General features: G+C 35.0%; 2 protein-coding genes across 3 annotated transcripts in view; both read left to right on the forward strand.

The window, feature by feature from the left end:
• Positions 1–19825, forward strand: part of LOC142339575 (acetylcholinesterase-like) — a 30599-nt gene extending 10774 nt beyond the window's left edge. The window contains exons 4-6 of the mRNA XM_075389719.1: positions 3300–3510; positions 15991–16540; positions 19361–19825. Coding sequence (XP_075245834.1) covers positions 3300–3510; positions 15991–16540; positions 19361–19649 — 1050 coding nt within the window. The 3' untranslated portion in view covers positions 19650–19825. The remainder of the gene's footprint in view (positions 1–3299; positions 3511–15990; positions 16541–19360) is intronic.
• Positions 1–22119, forward strand: part of LOC142339618 (ADP-ribosylation factor-like protein 5B) — a 463878-nt gene that overhangs the window by 217908 nt on the left and 223851 nt on the right. The gene's annotated exons all lie outside the window — the stretch shown is intronic.

Genomic DNA, 22119 nt, shown 5'->3' on the forward strand with positions numbered 1-22119 from the left:
ACTCACCACACTAACTTTTATCGACAATTGCGCACCTCGAAAACAGTAAATTTGGAGAAAATTTTTGATTGAGAAGAGAACTCGGCATATACTTAGTGACCATCTTTCATTGTAACAAAATAGGCAGAAAAAATTGCCGCTGTGCTGAAATCAGAACAATCTAATCGATGTTGCATAAGTACCCTTTGAAGCAGAAAAGCGAGAAAAGAATTTTTGACTTTTTTGAAAAAAATTCTTTCTCAAAGTTATCAGTTGTCTTGCATTACTAAAAGTAAACAGAGACAACTGAGAAATCCAAGTTCGATTATTGAAAAAAAATTATTTACTTTTTGAAATTCAATACTTCCTACAAATTGGATAAATATTATTTGGACTAGAAAATTTTCTTTTTGAAATTTTTTTGGAGAAGAGTACTTTTACTTTTGACTGTCGGTTGTTGCTTTTTTGACCGTTAGAAACAATCCTAATCAGATCTGCTGGTTCAGTTGCATATTTTGTCCGAAAAACGACAGAACTACAAAAGACTCTCATGAGGCTAAAGAATTTTATATCTTATCTTTTGCTATTTAATAGCCGCGTCAGCAATTCCAAGCGGCTATTATCGCGCTCCTGATTTTTTTTGTAACTTCGTCTACAGATTTTTGTTTCGTCTTACCCTGACATCTTGGAATTGACTTTTTCAATGACTTCCGTAACTTCTACTGCTTTGCAGTTAAAATTTGTGTTCGTGATGTCATTTCTGCTTTTAGGTCAATTGCGAGACCTCACTAAAAAAATGACTTCTGAACTAACTAATGGAACTCTTAAGTTTTATGAACTTTTACCAATTAAAGGTCAATAGTGTGCATCTAATTAGTGTCAAACTTATATGCCCTAAATCCTGAGTAATAGAGTCTTGAGTTATATCGAATATTAATTTTGAAAAAGCTCCATTAGGGCTTTTTCGTTGTAGAGCAATTGTGTCTCATAAAAAAGACATTTCGAATCTGACCCAAAAAGTCTAGTGGTCCATTAAAAAGCTGGTGTTCGATCTGTTAATCATTTTTTTAAAGTTGTTTCAATTCATGGTAGGCAACAATCGTCTATTGCGACTATTTTCCGGCGATCTGCCGGCTATATTTTTATTTCTTCTCTTTTGCTGATTTATTTGGCAAAATAAAACGTCTCGGTTTTTTTTTCAAATTTAAGTTCGTTTATAACCTAATGGTTTAGCGTTGATCAAGGTTTCGCTGAATTTTGTCTTTTAGCTCCACTCTAAGACTTTATTCAAACACGCGTCAAAGTTGGGTTTTTTCTTTTTCTCCCCAATCTTTGTAATTCGAACTTCTTCGACTATTTTTTTTTTTGCTTTTTTTCATCTCAATCAGGAAGAGAGGGTCTGAAAATGGCAATAAAATGGTAAAACCTTGTTTAAAATAACCGGTTAGAACACTTAAGTTAGTATTCAGACTCAGAAATGAGGAGATTGGCGTTTCTCATACAAGCGTGAAGTTTTAATGTGTAGATACCTCTTTATGCTCCCGATCAAAAATTTGTTCTTTTCATCTTTATCTAAATTTTTTAATGTTTGTTTAGCGTATTTTTCAGTGAGGTCGTTTTTGTTTTATTTGTGTGTGGCTCTAACGTTTTGTTGTTTTTCAAATCGAATACAAGGAATTGCCATGCCAAAATAATTGTAATCATTTCCGTCGTCAGTGAAATGGAACTTTAGAGTGCTTTATATACTTAGTTTTAGAGCTTTAGAACACTGCTTAAATCACTGGCAAAAAGTATTGTCTAATATGGTGCTGATTTTTGGAAGGATATTAAAACATTTAGAGAAAATTAGTCTGTTTTGGCTCAGTTTTTCAATACTTTGGTAATACTTGTTATAATATGCATCTTAAAATGCAAAAACTGCACAACAAAGCTCAATTTATTACTGCTGGTATTTTTGAAACAGTTGTGTATGCTCGTCAAGACTTTTGGCGACCTAATACTTTATTGCAATTTTTAAGCCTTTTGAAAAAATGAAACATGAGATAAGGAGAAAAATAGGCTGTAATTGCTCTGTTTTTCAATCCTTTACGAACTTTGCTAATACTTTTCAAAACTTGTTTTTTTTCAACTTTGTCCGGAATCCTTGAAATTCAAATTTCTTGATTCCGCAAAACAACAGAAATCTACAAAACGCTCTCATGAGGCTAAAGAAATTTATATTTTACCCTCTGATATTTTTGTGTTTTATCTTTTGCTGATTTATTTGGAAAAATAAAACGTCTCAAATCACTTTTTCTACTCTCCTTTTGGGATCGTTTTTTTTTTTCAAACTTAAATTAGTTTTTAACTTAATTGTTTAGCGTTGAGCAAGATTCCGCTGATTTTTGTCTTTCGGCTCCGCTGTAAAACTTTAACCAAACCCGCGTCAAAAACATTGGTGTTTTTGTCCCCAATCATTGAAATTCAAATTGCTTCAACTATTTTTTTGCTAGTTTTCTTCTCAATCAGAAAGAGATGGTCAGAAAAATGGTAAAAAAAAATGGTAACACCTTGTTCAAAATAACGGAGTAGAACACTTAAGTTGGTATTCAGATTGAGAAATAAGGAGATTGCGTTTCTCATATGAACGCTGAGTTTTAATGTGTAGATTCCTCTTTATGGTCCCGATTAAAAATTTGTTTGTTTTATCTTATCTGTTTTTTTGTTTGTTTTATTTGGTTAGCGTATTTTTCAGTGAGACTGTTTTTGTTTTATTTCTGTCTGGCTCTAAAATTTTAATGTTTTGTAATTCGAATACAAGGAATTGCTATGCCAAAATAATAGTAATCATTTCCGTCATCAGTGAAATGGAACTTTAGAGTGCTTTATATACTTAGTTTAAGAGCTTTAGAATACTGCTTTAATCACTGACATCGAATTGTGTAATACGGTGCTGATTATTGGAAAGATATTAAAACATGTAGAGAAAAATAGTCTGTTTTGGCTCCGTTTTTCAATATTTTGGTAATACTTGTTATAATATGCATCTTAAAATGCAAAAACTGCACAACAAAGCTCAATTTATTACGGCTGGTATTTTTGAAACAGTTGTGTATGCTCGTCAAGACTTTTGGCGACCTAATACTTTTTTTGCAATTTTCAGGCTTTTGAAAACGAAATGATTGTTTTCAATCTAAACAGATTGACACTTGTAGAAGGAAGTTCTTCTACGAGTGATTTAAAATTCAGTTTCAACTTAAATTATGATTACCAGGGTTTAGAATATAAAGATGGTAAAATAGTCGCTTAGTTATTTTTTCTTCAATTATTTTTTCCAACAGGTAGGCTGCAGAGCCAACGAAGCACCTGAGATCCTTGCCAGCTGTCTCAGATCAGTAGAGAGTGGGAAGTTACTCAAGGCCTCCCAGAGAATTTCTGAGTCGGGATATTACCAATACTTGTTTGCACCCACCATGGATGGGGTCATTATTGGACAGAGTCCCGAAATACTTCTGCGCAATGGATACAACAAGAAAACCGAGATCATGATAGGTTAGTTGCACGGATATTTTATTGCTTCGACTTTTGTTATTTTATACATCGTTCTTATGCAGCTATATTTTTTTAAATTGTTCTCAAACAATGTTTTTAGTCCTGTTGGCCTTTTTATTCAACTTTTCATCTGGACATTTGACTCCATGAGAACGGGCTTCGTCCCTAAGAACGGGTTAAATTAGAAAATCCGAGGGCATTAAGTCTGATCAGTGCTTAAATCTCTACAAGCCTCTAAGTATTCTTTTCGCCAAAACTAATGAGGAAGTATATCATGTTGGGCTATTTTAACCATCCACCACTTTTGTGAAGCTAGCTTCCTTAAATTTAAGTTATCTACTGCCTAAGCGGCTCTTTAGAGTTGTTTGTGAGCAATTTGTCCGACTTAAGTCGGCTATGTTAAATAACACCGGAATTTCTAAAAATTAAAATCTATTCCCCACGCCATACAATGATCTTCCAGATTAACCTTGCTACATTATAACCTGTTAATGCTCTTTTGTTCATGGAACCATACAAACTCAATACAAGGTGAATAAAAAACAGCTAATTGGTTTCAGGAACTACTGGATACGAAGGTGTCCATTTCTACGAGCAGGTGTTTCAAGACATCAGAATGGTCGATGCCTCAGTCACCAGTAAGGTCAAGAAGATGTCCTACAAGCTGTACCAATATGCAGTGTCGCTCCTCTTTGGTAACCCTAATCCTCCTAGGGGAACAATCGCTTCTAACATGAACCCAAAAAACTTTGTGCCGTCAATCATTCAGGAGTTAATTCTGTACGAGTATCGAAACTGGGAAAGTCCTTATGAGAATGCAACTGCGAATTATCTCTCATTTCGAGGCATTGTTCAAGACAAATACTACAACTGCCCAATTGTGGCGTTTGCCAAAGCTTTCGCAAGCTCGGGAAGTGGAGCGTACATGTTCCAATTACCATACTTTCAAAGTGGTGATTCGCTGTCATGGTCTGGCAATGGCTATTACGATTCGGCTAATTCCAAAGAAGTTCTGGATTCTGGCGTACAATTGGTATTTGGTAACAGTGACAATGATAACATGCTCATAAATGCTGTAATGAATGCTTGAGGCAATATGACCAAAACTGGGTAAGCTATCAGTGTGTAGATTTTATGTCATTAACATCAACAAGACCTATTATTAAACGATTTCGAGCTCCAAACAAGAAAAACAACACACAGAAGAATACAATGGCCAGATCACCAACAAGACCACCCCTAGTTACTATAAGCACCCAAACGGATGACATTGACAATACAGGAAAAGGAAGAGAACCATTACAGCCTGAGCTACACCCAGCGATACTCCCGTTAAGCAATAATCCAGCAAACATGCCCGACTGCAGAAAACAGCTCGCAAAAGTATTCGGAGAAGAATTCCTCGCGGAGGCGACAAAACAGGACAAATCATTAACGCCTGTGATTAGAATGATCAAGGACAGTGACTGGGAAAGCCTAAAGAAAAGCAACAAATACTTTTACTGACTACGTAACGACTTATCAGTGACAGAAACGGGCTGCATGCTGTACGACAACAAACTCTAAATCCCCCGAAACCTGAAACAACTGGTTTTTGACGCAATACATCAAGCACACCCCGGCCAAGCCGGCATGCTAAGCTTGGGAAACTTGGTGTGTTTCCCCTGTTTTCACAGGAGCCTAACCTCGAAAGCACAAGCATGTGATGAATGCACTAAACAAGGTAAAAATCTAAAACCTATAATACCAAAACAAGACTTAGGTAAACTTCCAAAATTATCAGAACCAAACGAGAAACTCCAAATGGATTTCGCAGGACCAATACCATTTCGCAATCACATGGATAAACGGATAATTACTATATTTTAGTATAAGTTGTTAGGTACTCTAGATTCCCGACAGCACAAGTATATAAAAATTGCGACGCATCAACAGCAATAGAATATCTTGAAGAATACTGTAAATTTCATGGCATACCACGTTCACGTAGGTGCGACCAAGCACAAGCATTCAAATCAAGAGACTTCAATGTATATTGCAAAGAGAACAACATAAAACTAATTTTAGCTCCAGCTGGAGATCATAGAGGAACAGGAATGGCCGAAAGACTAATCCAAACAATAAAACGCAAACTAGGTGTAATGACTATCGATCCCCTCTGGTCATCAGAAGACATTTCAACAATTGTAGCAAACATAATACAGAGTATAAGACTAATCCCAAATAGAGTAACAAGAATTGCACCATTTATAGCACATTTCGGAAGAAAACCCAACACCGCACTGTCAAACATAGTAACAAAACCTAACAAACACAACTTATCATATAAGCATATAAAAAATTTCGCTTCAGATCGGAGACTTCTAAAGCAACCAGTGCTATCCCCATCAGCAATGTGGGACATGGAGCAAGAGTCCGAGCCGGAACTCAACATACAATGCAAAGAAGGTTCAGAGAAGGTACCACACCGAGACAACCTTATCTCCAATGAGATTGATGACTCCGAGAATGCGCCGCTGCTTAGCCCCACGCGCACCCCGGGTAAGATTATACCATCAAAATTAGAACTCACATAAAACATCGGAGAGAAAACATCAACAGTTATATATAGTAAAAAGCAAGTCGCACGAAAAACCATTGCACGCAAAGCACCAGAACCACGCGGAACCTTAAAACCACAATGGAATATAATAATATAACAGAAAATGGCACGATCACAAACTACTCACCACACACAATAACACTTGACACAAATAATAGCAAGCAAAAACACGGTCATAAGAAAAAGCGACTTAGCAATCGTAACACAACCAATTACACATCAACAAGAACAAGCTACTCCAGCAAAAAGATTAATCCACATGGTAGCATGTAAATCACTTAGAGAATACAACAATAATCAAGAAAAGATTAAAAAATTCTGTTTAGAAGAGAAGAGACAAACCAAATTAAGACAGCAGGCACTAATTCCAGGACCAAGCTCACTCCCTACAAAAACTCCAATGGGAGATCAGGACCCATACAGCCTCGAGAAAATCGTCGAATTAGCAAAGAACAATCAATCGCAACAACAGAAAAGACGCCCACAACAGAAACCGAAAATCAACAACACGAAACTGCAACCAAAACAACAACTCCAACCTCAGAGACAAAAAAAGTATACCATGCCACAGAAAGAACAAAAACAAGTAGACCAAGGAAAGCGTAAACACCAAGCAAAGCCAAATGAATCTTTCCTAACTAAGTCAAGAGCCGCCGCACTTCAACAAACCAAAATCTATATGGAGAAGGAACAAAATCGATCTTTCATTCGAAGTAACGAAGACGAATTAGCTAAATCGCCAACCATCGAAGTCATAACGCTAAGCTCAGACTCGACTCAAGGAAGCCCATCAAAAGTTTATACATCAAACAACAAGTCTGATTTTATGGTCACATCACCGGACAGTCCAGATATTCCACCCTTCCAATCAAAAATCTCAACACCAAAGATCGACAAGGCTGTAAAGAAGATCCAGCATTTACACACAACTCCGACATCTAGTAACTCACCAATCGAGTACCAAACAACTCCAAGTGGAGAAACAGAACGTAAAGAATGTGCTCCCATAAGCATAAAACAAGGACAAGATATTCAAACAGCATCAACAAGCGAAACATCCACGAAACAACAAGCAGTCGAGGACAAACCAAAGCCTACTAAAGATCACGACAACAATGAAGAACACCAAATGGGAATCCAATCACCGGGGAAAAGCTCCATCTCAGACATCAAACAAAGCGATTTCTACGAAGAATTCCAAGAATGAAATTCTTACTTGTCGTGGGGGGAGTGTGGTGCACCTCCATCCGGAGCACGAGGATAAACGGAACCAAGCTTCTTAGACGTATTATATATAAACACTCATAAACTATATGGTGCTATATTTACTCTATAAACTGTTCATCTATATTAAAGTACTTTGTAGTTATTCGCTACTGTTAACATTTGTGTTAATGTTTTGTGTTATGAAGTGTCAACGCAAGCGCCGACAGGTATTCGTCTGCTCACACTTGATGTGAATGCAACACTATGAAATAGTGCAGTTCTGCCTTTACATTATTAACCTTAGTTGTGCATTCCAAGTGGAATTCAAGCTTCGCTAACAATTGTTTTCATTCACTCACCACACTAACTTTTATCGACAATTGCGCACCTCGAAAACAGTAAATTTGGAGAAAATTTTTGATTGAGAAGAGAACTCGGCATATACTTAGTGACCATCTTTCATTGTAACAAAATAGGCAGAAAAAATTGCCGCTGTGCTGAAATCAGAACAATCTAATCGATGTTGCATAAGTACCCTTTGAAGCAGAAAAGCGAGAAAAGAATTTTTGACTTTTTTGAAAAAAATTCTTTCTCAAAGTTATCAGTTGTCTTGCATTACTAAAAGTAAACAGAGACAACTGAGAAATCCAAGTTCTATTATTGAAAAAAAATTATTTACTTTTTGAAATTCAATACTTCCTACAAATTGGATAAATATTATTTGGACTAGAAAATTTTCTTTTTGAAATTTTTTGGAGAAGACTACTTTTACTTTTGACTGTCGGTTTGCTGCTTTTTTGACCCTTAGAAACAATCCTAATCAGATCTGCTGGTTCAGTTGCATATTTTGTCCGAAAAACGACAGAACTACAAAAGACTCTCATGAGGCTAAAGAATTTTATATCTTATCTTTTGCTATTTAATAGCCGCGTCAGCAATTCCAAGCGGCTATTATCGCGCTCCTGATTTTTTTGTAACTTCGTCTAACAGATTTTTGTTTCGTCTTACCCTGACATCTTGGAATTGACTTTTTCAATGACTTCCGTAACTTCTACTGCTTTGCAGTTAAAATTTGTGTTCGTGATGTCATTTCTGCTTTTAGGTATATTGCGAGACCTCACTAAAAAATGACTTCTGAACTAACTAATGGAACTCTTAAGTTTTATGAACTTTTACCAATTAAAGGTCAATAGTGTGCATCTAATTAGTGTCAAACTTATATGCCCTAAATCCTGAGTAATAGAGTCTTGAGTTATATCGAATATTAATTTTGAAAAAGCTCCATTAGGGCTTTTTCGTTGTAGAGCAAATGTGTCTCATAAAAAAGACATTTCGAATCTGACCCAAAAAGTCTAGTGGTCCATTAAAAAGCTGGTGCTCGATCTGTTAATCATTTTTTTTAAAGTTGTTTCAATTCATGGTAGGCAACAATCGTCTATTGCGACTATTTTCCGGCGATCTGCCGGCTATATTTTTTTTCTTCTCTTTTGCTGATTTATTTGGTAAAATAAAATGTCTCGGTTTTTTTTCAAATTTAAGTTAGTTTATAACCTAATGGTTTAGCGTTGATCAAGGTTTCGCTGAATTTTGTCTTTCAGCTCCACTCTAAGACTTTTATCAAACACGCGTCAAAGTAAACAGAGACAACTGAGAAATCCAAGTTCTATTATTGAAAAAAAATTATTTACTTTTTGAAATTCAATACTTCCTACAAATTGGATAAATATTATTTGGACTAGAAAATTTTCTTTTTGAAATTTTTTTGGAGAAGACTACTTTTACTTTTGACTGTCGGTTTGCTGCTTTTTTGACCCTTAGAAACAATCCTAATCAGATCTGCTGGTTCAGTTGCATATTTTGTCCGAAAAACGACAGAACTACAAAAGACTCTCATGAGGCTAAAGAATTTTATATCTTATCTTTTGCTATTTAATAGCCGCGTCAGCAATTCCAAGCGGCTATTATCGCGCTCCTGATTTTTTTGTAACTTCGTCTAACAGATTTTTGTTTCGTCTTACCCTGACATCTTGGAATTGACTTTTTCAATGACTTCCGTAACTTCTACTGCTTTGCAGTTAAAATTTGTGTTCGTGATGTCATTTCTGCTTTTAGGTCAATTGCGAGACCTCACTAAAAAAATGACTTCTGAACTAACTAATGGAACTCTTAAGTTTTATGAACTTTTACCAATTAAAGGTCAATAGTGTGCATCTAATTAGTGTCAAACTTATATGCCCTAAATCCTGAGTAATAGAGTCTTGAGTTATATCGAATATTAATTTTGAAAAAGCTCCATTAGGGCTTTTTCGTTGTAGAGCAAATGTGTCTCATAAAAAAGACATTTCGAATCTGACCCAAAAAGTCTAGTGGTCCATTAAAAAGCTGGTGCTCGATCTGTTAATCATTTTTTTTAAAGTTGTTTCAATTCATGGTAGGCAACAATCGTCTATTGCGACTATTTTCCGGCGATCTGCCGGCTATATTTTTTTCTTCTCTTTTGCTGATTTATTTGGCAAAATAAAATGTCTCGGTTTTTTTTCAAATTTAAGTTAGTTTATAACCTAATGGTTTAGCGTTGATCAAGGTTTCGCTGAATTTTGTCTTTCAGCTCCACTCTAAGACTTTTATCAAACACGCGTCAAAGTAAACAGAGACAACTGAGAAATCCAAGTTCTATTATTGAAAAAAAATTATTTACTTTTTGAAATTCAATACTTCCTACAAATTGGATAAATATTATTTGGACTAGAAAATTTTCTTTTTGAAATTTTTTGGAGAAGACTACTTTTACTTTTGACTGTCGGTTTGCTGCTTTTTTGACCCTTAGAAACAATCCTAATCAGATCTGCTGGTTCAGTTGCATATTTTGTCCGAAAAACGACAGAACTACAAAAGACTCTCATGAGGCTAAAGAATTTTATATCTTATCTTTTGCTATTTAATAGCCGCATCAGCAATTCCAAGCGGCTATTATCGCGCTCCTGATTTTTTTGTAACTTCGTCTAACAGATTTTTGTTTCGTCTTACCCTGACATCTTGGAATTGACTTTTTCAATGACTTCCGTAACTTCTACTGCTTTGCAGTTAAAATTTGTGTTCGTGATGTCATTTCTGCTTTTAGGTCAATTGCGAGACCTCACTAAAAAAATGACTTCTGAACTAACTAATGGAACTCTTAAGTTTTATGAACTTTTACCAATTAAAGGTCAATAGTGTGCATCTAATTAGTGTCAAACTTATATGCCCTAAATCCTGAGTAATAGAGTCTTGAGTTATATCGAATATTAATTTTGAAAAAGCTCCATTAGGGCTTTTTCGTTGTAGAGCAAATGTGTCTCATAAAAAAGACATTTCGAATCTGACCCAAAAAGTCTAGTGGTCCATTAAAAAGCTGGTGCTCGATCTGTTAATCATTTTTTTTAAAGTTGTTTCAATTCATGGTAGGCAACAATCGTCTATTGCGACTATTTTCCGGCGATCTGCCGGCTATATTTTTTTTCTTCTCTTTTGCTGATTTATTTGGCAAAATAAAATGTCTCGGTTTTTTTTCAAATTTAAGTTAGTTTATAACCTAATGGTTTAGCGTTGATCAAGGTTTCGCTGAATTTTGTCTTTCAGCTCCACTCTAAGACTTTTATCAAACACGCGTCAAAGTTGGGTTTTTTCTTTTTCTCCCAATCTTTGTAATTCGAACTTCTTCGACTTTTTTTGCTTTTTTTCGTCTCAATCAGGAAGAGAGGGTCTGAAAATGGCAATAAAATGGTAAAACCTTGTTTAAAAAAACCGGTTAGAACACTTAAGTTAGTATTCAGACTCAGAAATGAGGAGATTGGCGTTTCTCATACAAGCGTGAAGTTTTAATGTGTAGATACCTCTTTATGCTCCCGATCAAAAATTTGTTCTTTTCATTTTTATCTAAATTTTTTAATGTTTGTTTAGCGTATTTTTAAGTGAGGCCGTTTTTGTTTTATTTATGTGTGGCTTTAACGTTTTTGTTGTTTTTCAAATCGAATACAAGGAATTGCCATGCCAAAATAATTGTAATCATTTCCGTCGTCAGTGAAATGGAACTTTAGAGTGCTTTATATACTTAGTTTTAGAGCTTTAGAACACTGCTTAAATCACTGGCAAAGTATTGTCTAATATGGTGCTGATTATTGGAAAGATATTAAAACATGTAGAGAAAAATAGTCTGTTTTGGCTCAGTTTTTCAATACTTTGGTAATACTTGTTATAATATGCATCTTAAAATGCCAAAAACTGCACAACAAAGCTCAATTTATTACCGCTGGTATTTTTGAAACAGTTGTGTATGCTCGTCAAGACTTTTGGCGACCTAATATTTTATTGCAATTTTTAAGCCTTTTTAAAAAATAAAACATGAGATAAGGAGAAAAATAGCCTGTAATTGATCTCTTTTCAATCCTTTACGAGTTTTGCTAATACTTTTCAAAACTTGTTTTTTTTTCAACTTTGTCCGGAATCCTTGAAATTCAAATTTCTTGATTCCGCAAAACAACAGAAATCTACAAAACGCTCTCATGAGGCTAAAGAAATTTATATTTTACCCTCTGATATTTTTGTGTTTTATCTTTTGCTGATTTATTTGGAAAAATAAAACGTCTCAAATCACTTTTTCTACTCTCCTTTTGGGATCGTTTTTTTTCGAACTTAAATTAGTTTTTAACTTAATTGTTTAGCGTTGAGCAAGATTCCGCTGATTTTTGTCTTTCGGCTCCGCTGTAAAACTTTAACCAAACCCGCGTCAAAAACATTGGTGTTTTTGTCCCCAATCATTGAAATTCAAATTGCTTCAACTATTTTTTTGCTAGTTTTCTTCTCAATCAGAAAGAGATGTTCAGAAAAATGGTAAAAAAAAATGGTAACACCTTGTTCAAAATAACGGAGTAGAACACTTAAGTTGGTATTCAGATTGAGAAATAAGGAGATTGCGTTTCTCATATGAACGCTGAGTTTTATTGTGTAGATTCATCTTTATGTTCCCGATTAAAAATTTGTTTGTTTTATCTTATCTATTTTTTGTTTGTTTTATTTGGTTAGCGTATTTTTCATTGAGACTGTTTTTGTTTTATTTCTGTGTGGCTCTAAAATTTTGTTGTTTTGTAATTCGAATACAAGGAATTGCTATGCCAAAATAATAGTAATCATTTCCGTCATCAGTGAAATGGAACTTTAGAGTGCTTTATATACTTAGTTTTAGAGCTTTAGAATACTGCTTTAATCACTGACATCGAATTGTGTAATACGGTGCTGATTATTGGAAAGATATTAAAACATGTAGAGAAAAATAGTCTGTTTTGGCTCCGTTTTTCAATACTTTGGTAATACTTGTTATAATATGCATCTTAAAATGCAAAAACTGCACAACAAAGCTCAAGTTATTACGGCTGGTATTTTTGAAACAGTTGTGTATGCTCGTCAAGACTTTTGGCGACCTAATACTTTATTGCAATCTTTAAGCCTTTTTAAAAAATAAAACATGAGATAAGGAGAAAAATAGCCTGTAATTGCTCTGTTTTTCAATCCTTTACGAACTTTGCTAATACTTTTCAAAACTTGTTTTTTTTCAACTTTGTCCGGAATCCTTGAAATTCAAATTTCTTGATTCCGCAAAACAACAGAAATCTACAAAACGCTCTCATGAGGCTAAAGAAATTTATATTTTACCCTCTGATATTTTTGTGTTTTATCTTTTGCTGATTTATTTGGAAAAATAAAACGTCTCAAATCACTTTTTCTACTCTCCTTTTGGGATCGTTTTTTTTTCAAACTTAATTTAGTTTATAACTTAATTGTTTAGCGTTGAGCAAGATTCCGCTGATTTTTGTCTTTCGGCTCCGCTGTAAAACTTTAACCAAACCCGCGTCAAAAACATTGGTGTTTTTGTCCCCAATCATTGAAATTCAAATTGCTTCAACTATTTTTTTGCTAGTTTTCTTCTCAATCAGAAAGAGATGGTCAGAAAAATGGTAAAAAAAATGGTAACACCTTGTTCAAAATAACGGAGTAGAACACTTAAGTTGGTATTCAGATTGAGAAATAAGGAGATTGCGTTTCTCATATGAACGCTGAGTTTTAATGTGTAGATTCCTCTTTATGTTCCCGATTAAAAATTTGTTTGTTTTATCTTATCTATTTTTTTGTTTGTTTTATTTGGTTAGCGTATTTTTCAGTGAGACTGTTTTTGTTTTATTTCTGTGTGGCTCTAAAATTTTGTTGTTTTGTAATTCGAATACAAGGAATTGCTATGCCAAAATAATAGTAATCATTTCCGTCATCAGTGAAATGGAACTTTAGAGTGCTTTATATACTTAGTTTTAGAGCTTTAGAATACTGCTTTAATCACTGACATCGAATTGTGTAATACGGTGCTGATTATTGGAAAGATATTAAAACATGTAGAGAAAAATAGTCTGTTTTGGCTCCGTTTTTCAATACTTTGGTAATACTTGTTATAATATGCATCTTAAAATGCAAAAACTGCACAACAAAGCTCAATTTATTACGGCTGGTATTTTTGAAACAGTTGTGTATGCTCGTCAAGACTTTTGGCGACCTAATACTTTATTGCAATTTTTAAGCCTTTTTAAAAAATAAAACATGAGATAAGGAGAAAAATAGCCTGTAATTGCTCTGTTTTTCAATCCTTTACGAACTTTGCTAATACTTTTCAAAACTTGTTTTTTTCAACTTTGTCCGGAATCCTTGAAATTCAAATTTCTTGATTCCGCAAAACAACAGAAATCTACAAAACGCTCTCATGAGGCTAAAGAAATGTATATTTTACCCTCTGATATTTTTGTGTTTTATCTTTTGCTGATTTATTTGGAAAAATAAAACGTCTCAAATCACTTTTTCTACTCTCCTTTTGGGATCGTTTTTTTTTTCAAACTTAATTTAGTTTATAACTTAATTGTTTAGCGTTGAGCAAGATTCCGCTGATTTTTGTCTTTCGGCTCCGCTGTAAAACTTTAACCAAACCCGCGTCAAAAACATTGGTGTTTTTGTCCCCAATCATTGAAATTCAAATTGCTTCAACTATTTTTTTGCTAGTTTTCTTCTCAATCAGAAAGAGATGTTCAGAAAAATGGTAAAAAAAATGGTAACACCTTGTTCAAAATAACGGAGTAGAACACTTAAGTTGGTATTCAGATTGAGAAATAAGGAGATTGCGTTTCTCATATGAACGCTGAGTTTTATTGTGTAGATTCATCTTTATGTTCCCGATTAAAAATTTGTTTGTTTTATCTTATCTATTTTTTGTTTGTTTTATTTGGTTAGCGTATTTTTCATTGAGACTGTTTTTGTTTTATTTCTGTGTGGCTCTAAAATTTTGTTGTTTTGTAATTCGAATACAAGGAATTGCTATGCCAAAATAATAGTAATCATTTCCGTCATCAGTGAAATGGAACTTTAGAGTGCTTTATATACTTAGTTTTAGAGCTTTAGAATACTGCTTTAATCACTGACATCGAATTGTGTAATACGGTGCTGATTATTGGAAAGATATTAAAACATGTAGAGAAAAATAGTCTGTTTTGGCTCCGTTTTTCAATACTTTGGTAATACTTGTTATAATATGCATCTTAAAATGCAAAAACTGCACAACAAAGCTCAATTTAATACGGCTGGTATTTTTGAAACAGTTGTGTATGCTCGTCAAGACTTTTGGCGACCTAATACTTTTTTTTGCAATTTTCAGGCTTTTGAAAACGAAATGATTGTTTTCAATCTAAACAGATTGACACTTGTAGAAGGGTGTTCTTCTACGAGTGATTTAAAATTCAGTTTCAACTTAAATTATGAGTACCAGGGTTTAGAATATAAAGATGGTAAAATAGTCGCTTAGTTATTTTTTCTTCAATTATTTTTTCCAACAGGTAGGCTGCAGAGCCAACGAAGCACCTGAGATCCTTGCCAGCTGTCTCAGATCAGTAGAGAGTGGGAAGTTACTCAAGGCCTCCCAGAGAATTTCTGAGTCGGGATATTACCAGTACTTGTTTGCACCCACCATGGATGGGGTCATTATTGGACAGAGTCCCGAAATACTTCTGCGCAATGGATACAACAAGAAAACCGAGATCATGATAGGTTAGTTGCACGGATATCTTATTGCTTCGACTTTTGTTATTTTATACATCGTTCTTATGCAGCTTTATTTTTTTAAATTGTTCTCAAACAATGTTTTTAGTCCTGTTGGCCTTTTTATGCAACTTTTCATCTGGACATTTGACTCCATGAGAACGGGCTTCGTCCATAAGAACGGGTTAAATTAGAAAATCCGAGGGCATTAGGTCTGATCAGTGCTTAAATCTCTACAAGCCTCTAAGTATTCTTTTCGCCAAAACTAATGAGGAAGTATATCATGTTGGGCTATTTTAACCATCCACCACCTTTGTGAAGCTAGCTTCCTTAAATTTAAGTTATCTACTGCCTAAGCGGCTCTTTAGAGTTGTTTGAGAGCAATTTGTCCGACTTAAGTCGGCTATGTTAAATAACACCGGAATTTCTAAAAATTAAAATCTATTCCCCACGCTATACAATGATCTTCCAGATTAACCTTGCTACATTATAACCTGTTAATGCTCTTTTGTTCATGGAACCATACAAACTCAATACAAGGTGAATAAAAAACAGCTAATTGGTTTCAGGAACTACTGGATACGAAGGTGTCCATTTCTACGAGCAGGTGTTTCAAGACATCAGAATGGTCGATGCCTCAGTCACCAGTAAGGTCAAGAAGATGTCCTACAAGTTGTACCAATATGCAGTGTCGCTCCTCTTTGGTAACCCTAATCCTCCTAGGGGAACAATCGCTTCTAACATGAACCCACAAAACTTTGTGCCGTCAATCATTCAGGAGTTAATTCTGTACGAGTATCGAAACTGGGAAAGTCCTTATGAGAATGCAACTGCGAATTATCTCTCATTTCGAGGCATTGTTCAAGACAAATACTACAACTGCCCAATTGTGGCGTTTGCCAAAGCTTTCGCAAGCTCGGGAAGTGGAGCGTACATGTTCCAATTACCATACTTTCAAAGTGGTGATACGCTGTCATGGTCTGGCAATGGCTATTACGATTCGGCTAATTCCAAAGAAGTTCTGGATTCTGGCATACAATTGGTATTTGGTAACAGTGACAATGATAACATGCTCATAAATGCTGTAATGAATGCTTGGGGCAATATGACCAAAACTGGGTAAGCTATCAGTGTGTAGATTTTATGTCATTATGTATAGTAAATAATCGTTTCGCATTTTCCGCTGTCGTTTATTTACTTTGAAAGGGAACAAAAGGATTTGTCTTTGAAATCCAAAGATTTGAGGTGATAAATCAAAACATCGATTAAAAATCAGTAATTTCATGCAATATATTAACAGATAGGACCGAGTTAGCGACTCAATGTTTCCCTATAAAAGAACCTCCAAGAAATAGGTGGTTTGCTCAACTTGAGCGTTTGGCGTTTTTTTTCGGAATTTTAAAAATGTTTTTAGGAGTTTTTCTTATTTAATATGGGCCTTTTATGATGATTTTTTTCAGAAATAACGCTTTTGAACGAGAGCCTTCTGCTGTTTTTTACATCTGCTGCATATGCCAAAGTCAACTTCAAAAAATGACTGAGTTCGGAAGAATGTTAGCAATTGAGAACTCTAAAAACTTAAATGTCAAGCTCGCAGAAATACCAAATCCAAACAATACAATTCTTTTCGCTGGGTTAAGCTCCTTGTGCAATTCTGAAAAAAAAAACGTGTGGTATCCAATTGTAGAAACTGAAAAATCAAATCTATTAAAACTTTTAGATATCAATCCCCGAGTACCGTTGCAATTTTCAAAAGAAGCTCTGACATATCCTTACCAAATCCTGCAGTGCATTTTTATTTTACTCATCATCTTGAATTTCGATTTGTTTTGAGTTTGATCTAAGTTCCAACCATTTTTTGTTAGCTATAATCGAGGTAGTATGTTGACCAATTAGTCAAAACACCCGATTACTTATTTTGTTTACCTTACGAGCAATTTTTAGTTAAATTTGAATGTATATGCTACTGACATAATGATAAAAAATACAATATAATAAAAATACTGACATAATAAAAAAAAATAGTAAAGTTGGTTAGATGCAGTAAATTGGATGAAGAAAAATGTTGAAAATGGTAATTGTTTGTGCTAGTAGAAGTTACGCGAATGATAAGTGGCGTTTTACTGTTTCAGTGAATTGGCCTTTCAATAAACTGGCCGTACCATGCAATACTGTTAATTTTTCATACAGTAAATTGCGCAATTGAATTTTTAAGATAAAGTTTGGCAGATAGTTTTACAGAAATTTTGCAGAGGAGGAGTACCCAAGAGCAGATCCCAGACAAAACATCTGATCAGGCAATCTTAGACATTAGTGACCTGTGATCAGATTTTCCCAGACTATGGTTACCTCCGATCAGCATATGTTCGGGACCCGTAATTGTTAACGGCTGGACTTTTGGTTCTAATCAGATCCAACAGACTTGAAATGAGCATGTGATCAAAAAATTTTATTGGTAGTTCATGTCTCAGTCATAATGCTAGCATGTTTATCCAGCAATTGCAAAAATTTTCGTTCGAACGAAAATACCTTCCAAATCAAAGGGACTTCTGGAGAGACTCAACAGAGACTACATTTTATACCATCGTGAGCCGGATATTTCCTCTTATCAGAATTTGGTGCGATCGAAAAAAGATCCGTAGTCTATTATTTCGAGTGCAATTTTCTACACCAAGGCCATTAATATTATCGTTTTACAGACCGCTAATGTCTGGGGCTTCAACCTGGATATTAAGGTTACTAATTGCTATCAAATGATGTTAGAAACAATTATTGTAAACGTGTGTTTTTTGTGTAAAATTTTTTGCTTAACGGTTTTTGCCTCTTTGTTCTGGAACATTCTTTGACTTCTCAAGGGACTTTATCATGTTTGTCTTCTTTATTCTTGAGCGATCGCAATTGCACGCGCTCTAAATTAAAGTGTTCCTAAAATGAAAACGATTGTAAGATAAGATAATCACAAGGGCTTGGTACCCGGTGCTAATGCTTCTGTCGATAATTCTGGAGGGAACGGGGCGATGCCCACCCTGGTCGGATAAATTTCCGCCAATAATAAAAAATTTATTTATAATGTAGCCCCTAAATTAATTGCTTGTCCGACGTTAATCAGTTTGTTCTTAACTTTGCCAGATTACTTGTCCTGTTTTGTGGATCAAACAGTAATGTAACTGCCCAATATATTCTACAAATAAAACTAATGTTTTCTTTTCTTATGGGCAAACGCTTCTTTCATTGTGGAGGCTGAAATAACTGCTCTTAAATGAAATTTGCAGCAATTATATTAGTTCAGAGGTCTTTTTTATGCGATTTTTCTGTCTGACCCTTTTAACTTTTTGTCCTCAAAAACAGGATAAACTGGTAATGCCCGGAAGGCATTAAGTGGCTGAACTGCTCTCATAGAGTCTTAAACCTCACTGGTTTCCAAGTATGCGATTCACCAAAACTGTTATTAGGAGGCAATTTTATGGTGTGAATTGAGGGTGTTCAATCTTAAAAGTCTGCCCTCCAACACTCTACCGTCTACCCTCCTCCAACTGGGGATTTGGACCCTCCTCTCGTTCAGCCCCACAGCGCCCCTTCCCTCATAAATTCCAGCATCCCTAAACCCCAGCTGGTTACTGCAGAAGTGATCTGCTCGCCGATAGTCGGTTAAGTTGGAATAGTCAAGATTTGAAACTGAAATTTTCTTATTCAGGTTCACTAAGAACGGGCCATTGCTAACACTAAATGTGTTGTGTTATAATTCTAGCTAGCAGCTTTGAAGCAGTCATAGAATCTGAGGCACTATTGATTGTGAGCATAACAGTAAATTTGCCTTATAGTTTTGCAACATAAATTATTTCACTTTTTGTAATTTTATTAACAATATTTCTTTGTGCTTCTTTTTTGCTGTGTCACATTTTTTGGATAACTTCGAATGATTATTTTTATTGGCTTCAGAAATCCCAATTCTGGCTCTACGTTATCATCTGACACATTAAATATGTTCGTGTGGGAAAAGTGGAACCCGTACACACGATTGCGCTTGGTTTTCCGAGACCCAACAGCTGGCGAGAAGAGATTGCGCAATTATGACATTTCTGACGTCATCTCGACAGAAGTATGGGACACTTCGAACAAATGTGCCTTTTGGACACAACACATACCAATGCAGATTGCGACTGAGAAAGAGAATTGCGACAAGTATTCACAATACACAGTTCAGTCTGCAAATTATCCCGCTGTTTAGATCACAACCAATGACTTATTTCAAGTGACTGACTAGCAAACTTAGCTTTTAATTTCGAGTTTTATTTGACAAATTATAAAATCAAATTAACATGTTTTTTTTTCTTAATCAAAATAAAATTGTTTTGAACGCATGATGACGGTTGACTTTTTGTGAAGAATTAAAGTCCGGAACCACTTTGTATGCAAGTTTTTGCCGGATCTGTTTTGATTCTGACTAATTTCACTTTAAGACATAATAAGCAGGCAAAAACGGTTAAATTGTTACAGCACTAAGTCATTATTCAGCTCTCGTAGAACTACTGTTGTCTAAATGAGATTCCTCGCTGGTGAGAATTTATACCGATGGTGACGAATAAATTTTTCTGGGTAAAGGACAAATCTCTCATCCCATGATACCCCTCACCCCACCCAGTGAGACTTGTTTGCCTTAGCTTAAGCTAGGTAAAACAAACCAATCCCTCTTTAGCAGTTTAAGAGCAATAGAAAAATGAAATTAAAATAATTCAATCAGTTCATAGTTTTCATTTTCCAAACCTGCAACCTGCATATTAGTGGCTCTTGAACGTATAGTCTGAAGCAAATTATTGCTGTCGAGTCTTTTTTATGCGAAGTTGTTGCTTGATCGTTTTGTTCTGGAATGGTCTTCGCCCGCTTTAAAAATTCGATATTTGGATTGAATTTTTTCTTCTTGCTCTTTACGTGATCTAAATTGCTCTTTCATTCACAATATCGTGTCGCTGAACTGAATTAGAGCAAGTTGATTGATAAAAGTCGGACCAAAAGTTTGATTAAACTGTTTTTGTTTTCTCACTTTTTTACTCTAAATTTTAGTGGTAGTATAAAATAAGTCCTAATAAAATCAGTTGAAGACCCCGAGTCATTTTTTTAGGTTAGCAGATCAGTGCTGAAGCATTTTATATAAAAATTAAACCCGATTTCTGTATGAGATCAATTTGTCCAGTGCTGGGCAGTTGAGTTTTTTCCATTTTAATAATTTATTTTAAAATTTTGTGAGTCTATAAGGCTTGATCAAAATGTTGCTCAGTTACACGTCGCTCAATACGGGATCTCTCTATGTCAGTCTAAATTGATAAAATAGATAACATATCGGAGGCAAAGATATATGCTTAAGAAACCGTTTGAGCTTAAGTTAGCATAATTTAGGAACTGAAAGGTTTAATTCTCAATTGTTATGATTAAATAAATACGCGTATTAACTAGCAGTGGGCCGAGTTGAGCAGTTTGTTAATGGCCGCCATCAGCCTCTCAATGGGTATTATTTAGGCGCTTTCCTTTTTTTAAATTCGCTTTACGTTTTGATCAAGATTTTCGTTTTACATAAGTCAAGATTTTCAGGTTTGACTTTTGACTTCCTTCACTCACTGTTTCAACTGAATAGAATTTAAGTTCGTTCACGCTTTCAATTACGCAATATGGTGAACACTGTCAAATCAAAAAAAAATCAATAGACGGGATAGACCCATAAAGATAAAGCCCCGTCATTAAGCCATTGAGAAATTGGTTATCAAAGTTCATTAGAGTCTTTGCTTGCTGACATTGGCATTAAGCTTATTAGCTTTCAGTTTAGAAGCGAAATTAAATAGTTTTAGAACCCAACTGAAGCTGCACGTCAAATTAGAGGTTTTTGACACTAAAAAACAGAAAAAGATTCGGTAAATTTATCTTTTCTTTTTTCTTGTTTTTCACTCCCGACGTACATCGAGCGCGTCAACTGCAGCTATTTTCCGGCCATCTGCCGGCTATGTTATATGTTTAGAGCTGACGTCTGGTCTGTTATTCCGTTACTGTTGCTGGTAATTTTTTTTTGTTTAAATTGACTAAAAAATTTCAATTTGAAAATCTGATAGTTATTTTCTATTCAGTGTCCCATGCTTAAAATAACTCGAGCATTTTAGCGATTAAAGAAGACTTTTGTCTGCGGCAAATCCGAATTTCAATAGACAATTCCATTGCGCCTCTTTTCGCCAATATTATCAGTGGAACTTTGTGTCGATAGGGGGACGAAAACTACGTTCATAGTAAAACGGTTTTCTATTTTCACCATTGTCGAGAATTCGCGAGAACCAACTCTGCTCAACTCAGGAAATCTTTCTTCCTTAAACATTCTTTTAAAAAAACGGGAAATGGGAGTCTTTTAGACTAAGTCAACAAACAGAGCAGTGCTGAAGAAAAATACAAGAAAATATTTCCAATTTTCGTGCGAGAACAAATCGTCCAATCCCGGGTAGTTAATTATTTTCATTTTTAATTGCTCTCAAACGAAGTCGGTCTTTTTATGCGATTTTTCGCTTGACCGATTTTTCGTCTGACGCTTTTGACTATTCGTCCTCAAAAACGGGATAAACAGGTAGAGCCCAGCGGACATTAAGTGCTCTTAGAGCTTTTCAGCTCAAACTGTTTTGGAGCATATACTTATACTTATGGTGTAAAGGGCGGTTCTTAGAGGT

The sequence above is a fragment of the Convolutriloba macropyga genome, chromosome 1 (assembly GCF_964194025.1).
Source record: "Convolutriloba macropyga chromosome 1, txConMacr16.3, whole genome shotgun sequence".
NCBI lineage: Eukaryota > Metazoa > Xenacoelomorpha > Acoela > Convolutidae > Convolutriloba > Convolutriloba macropyga.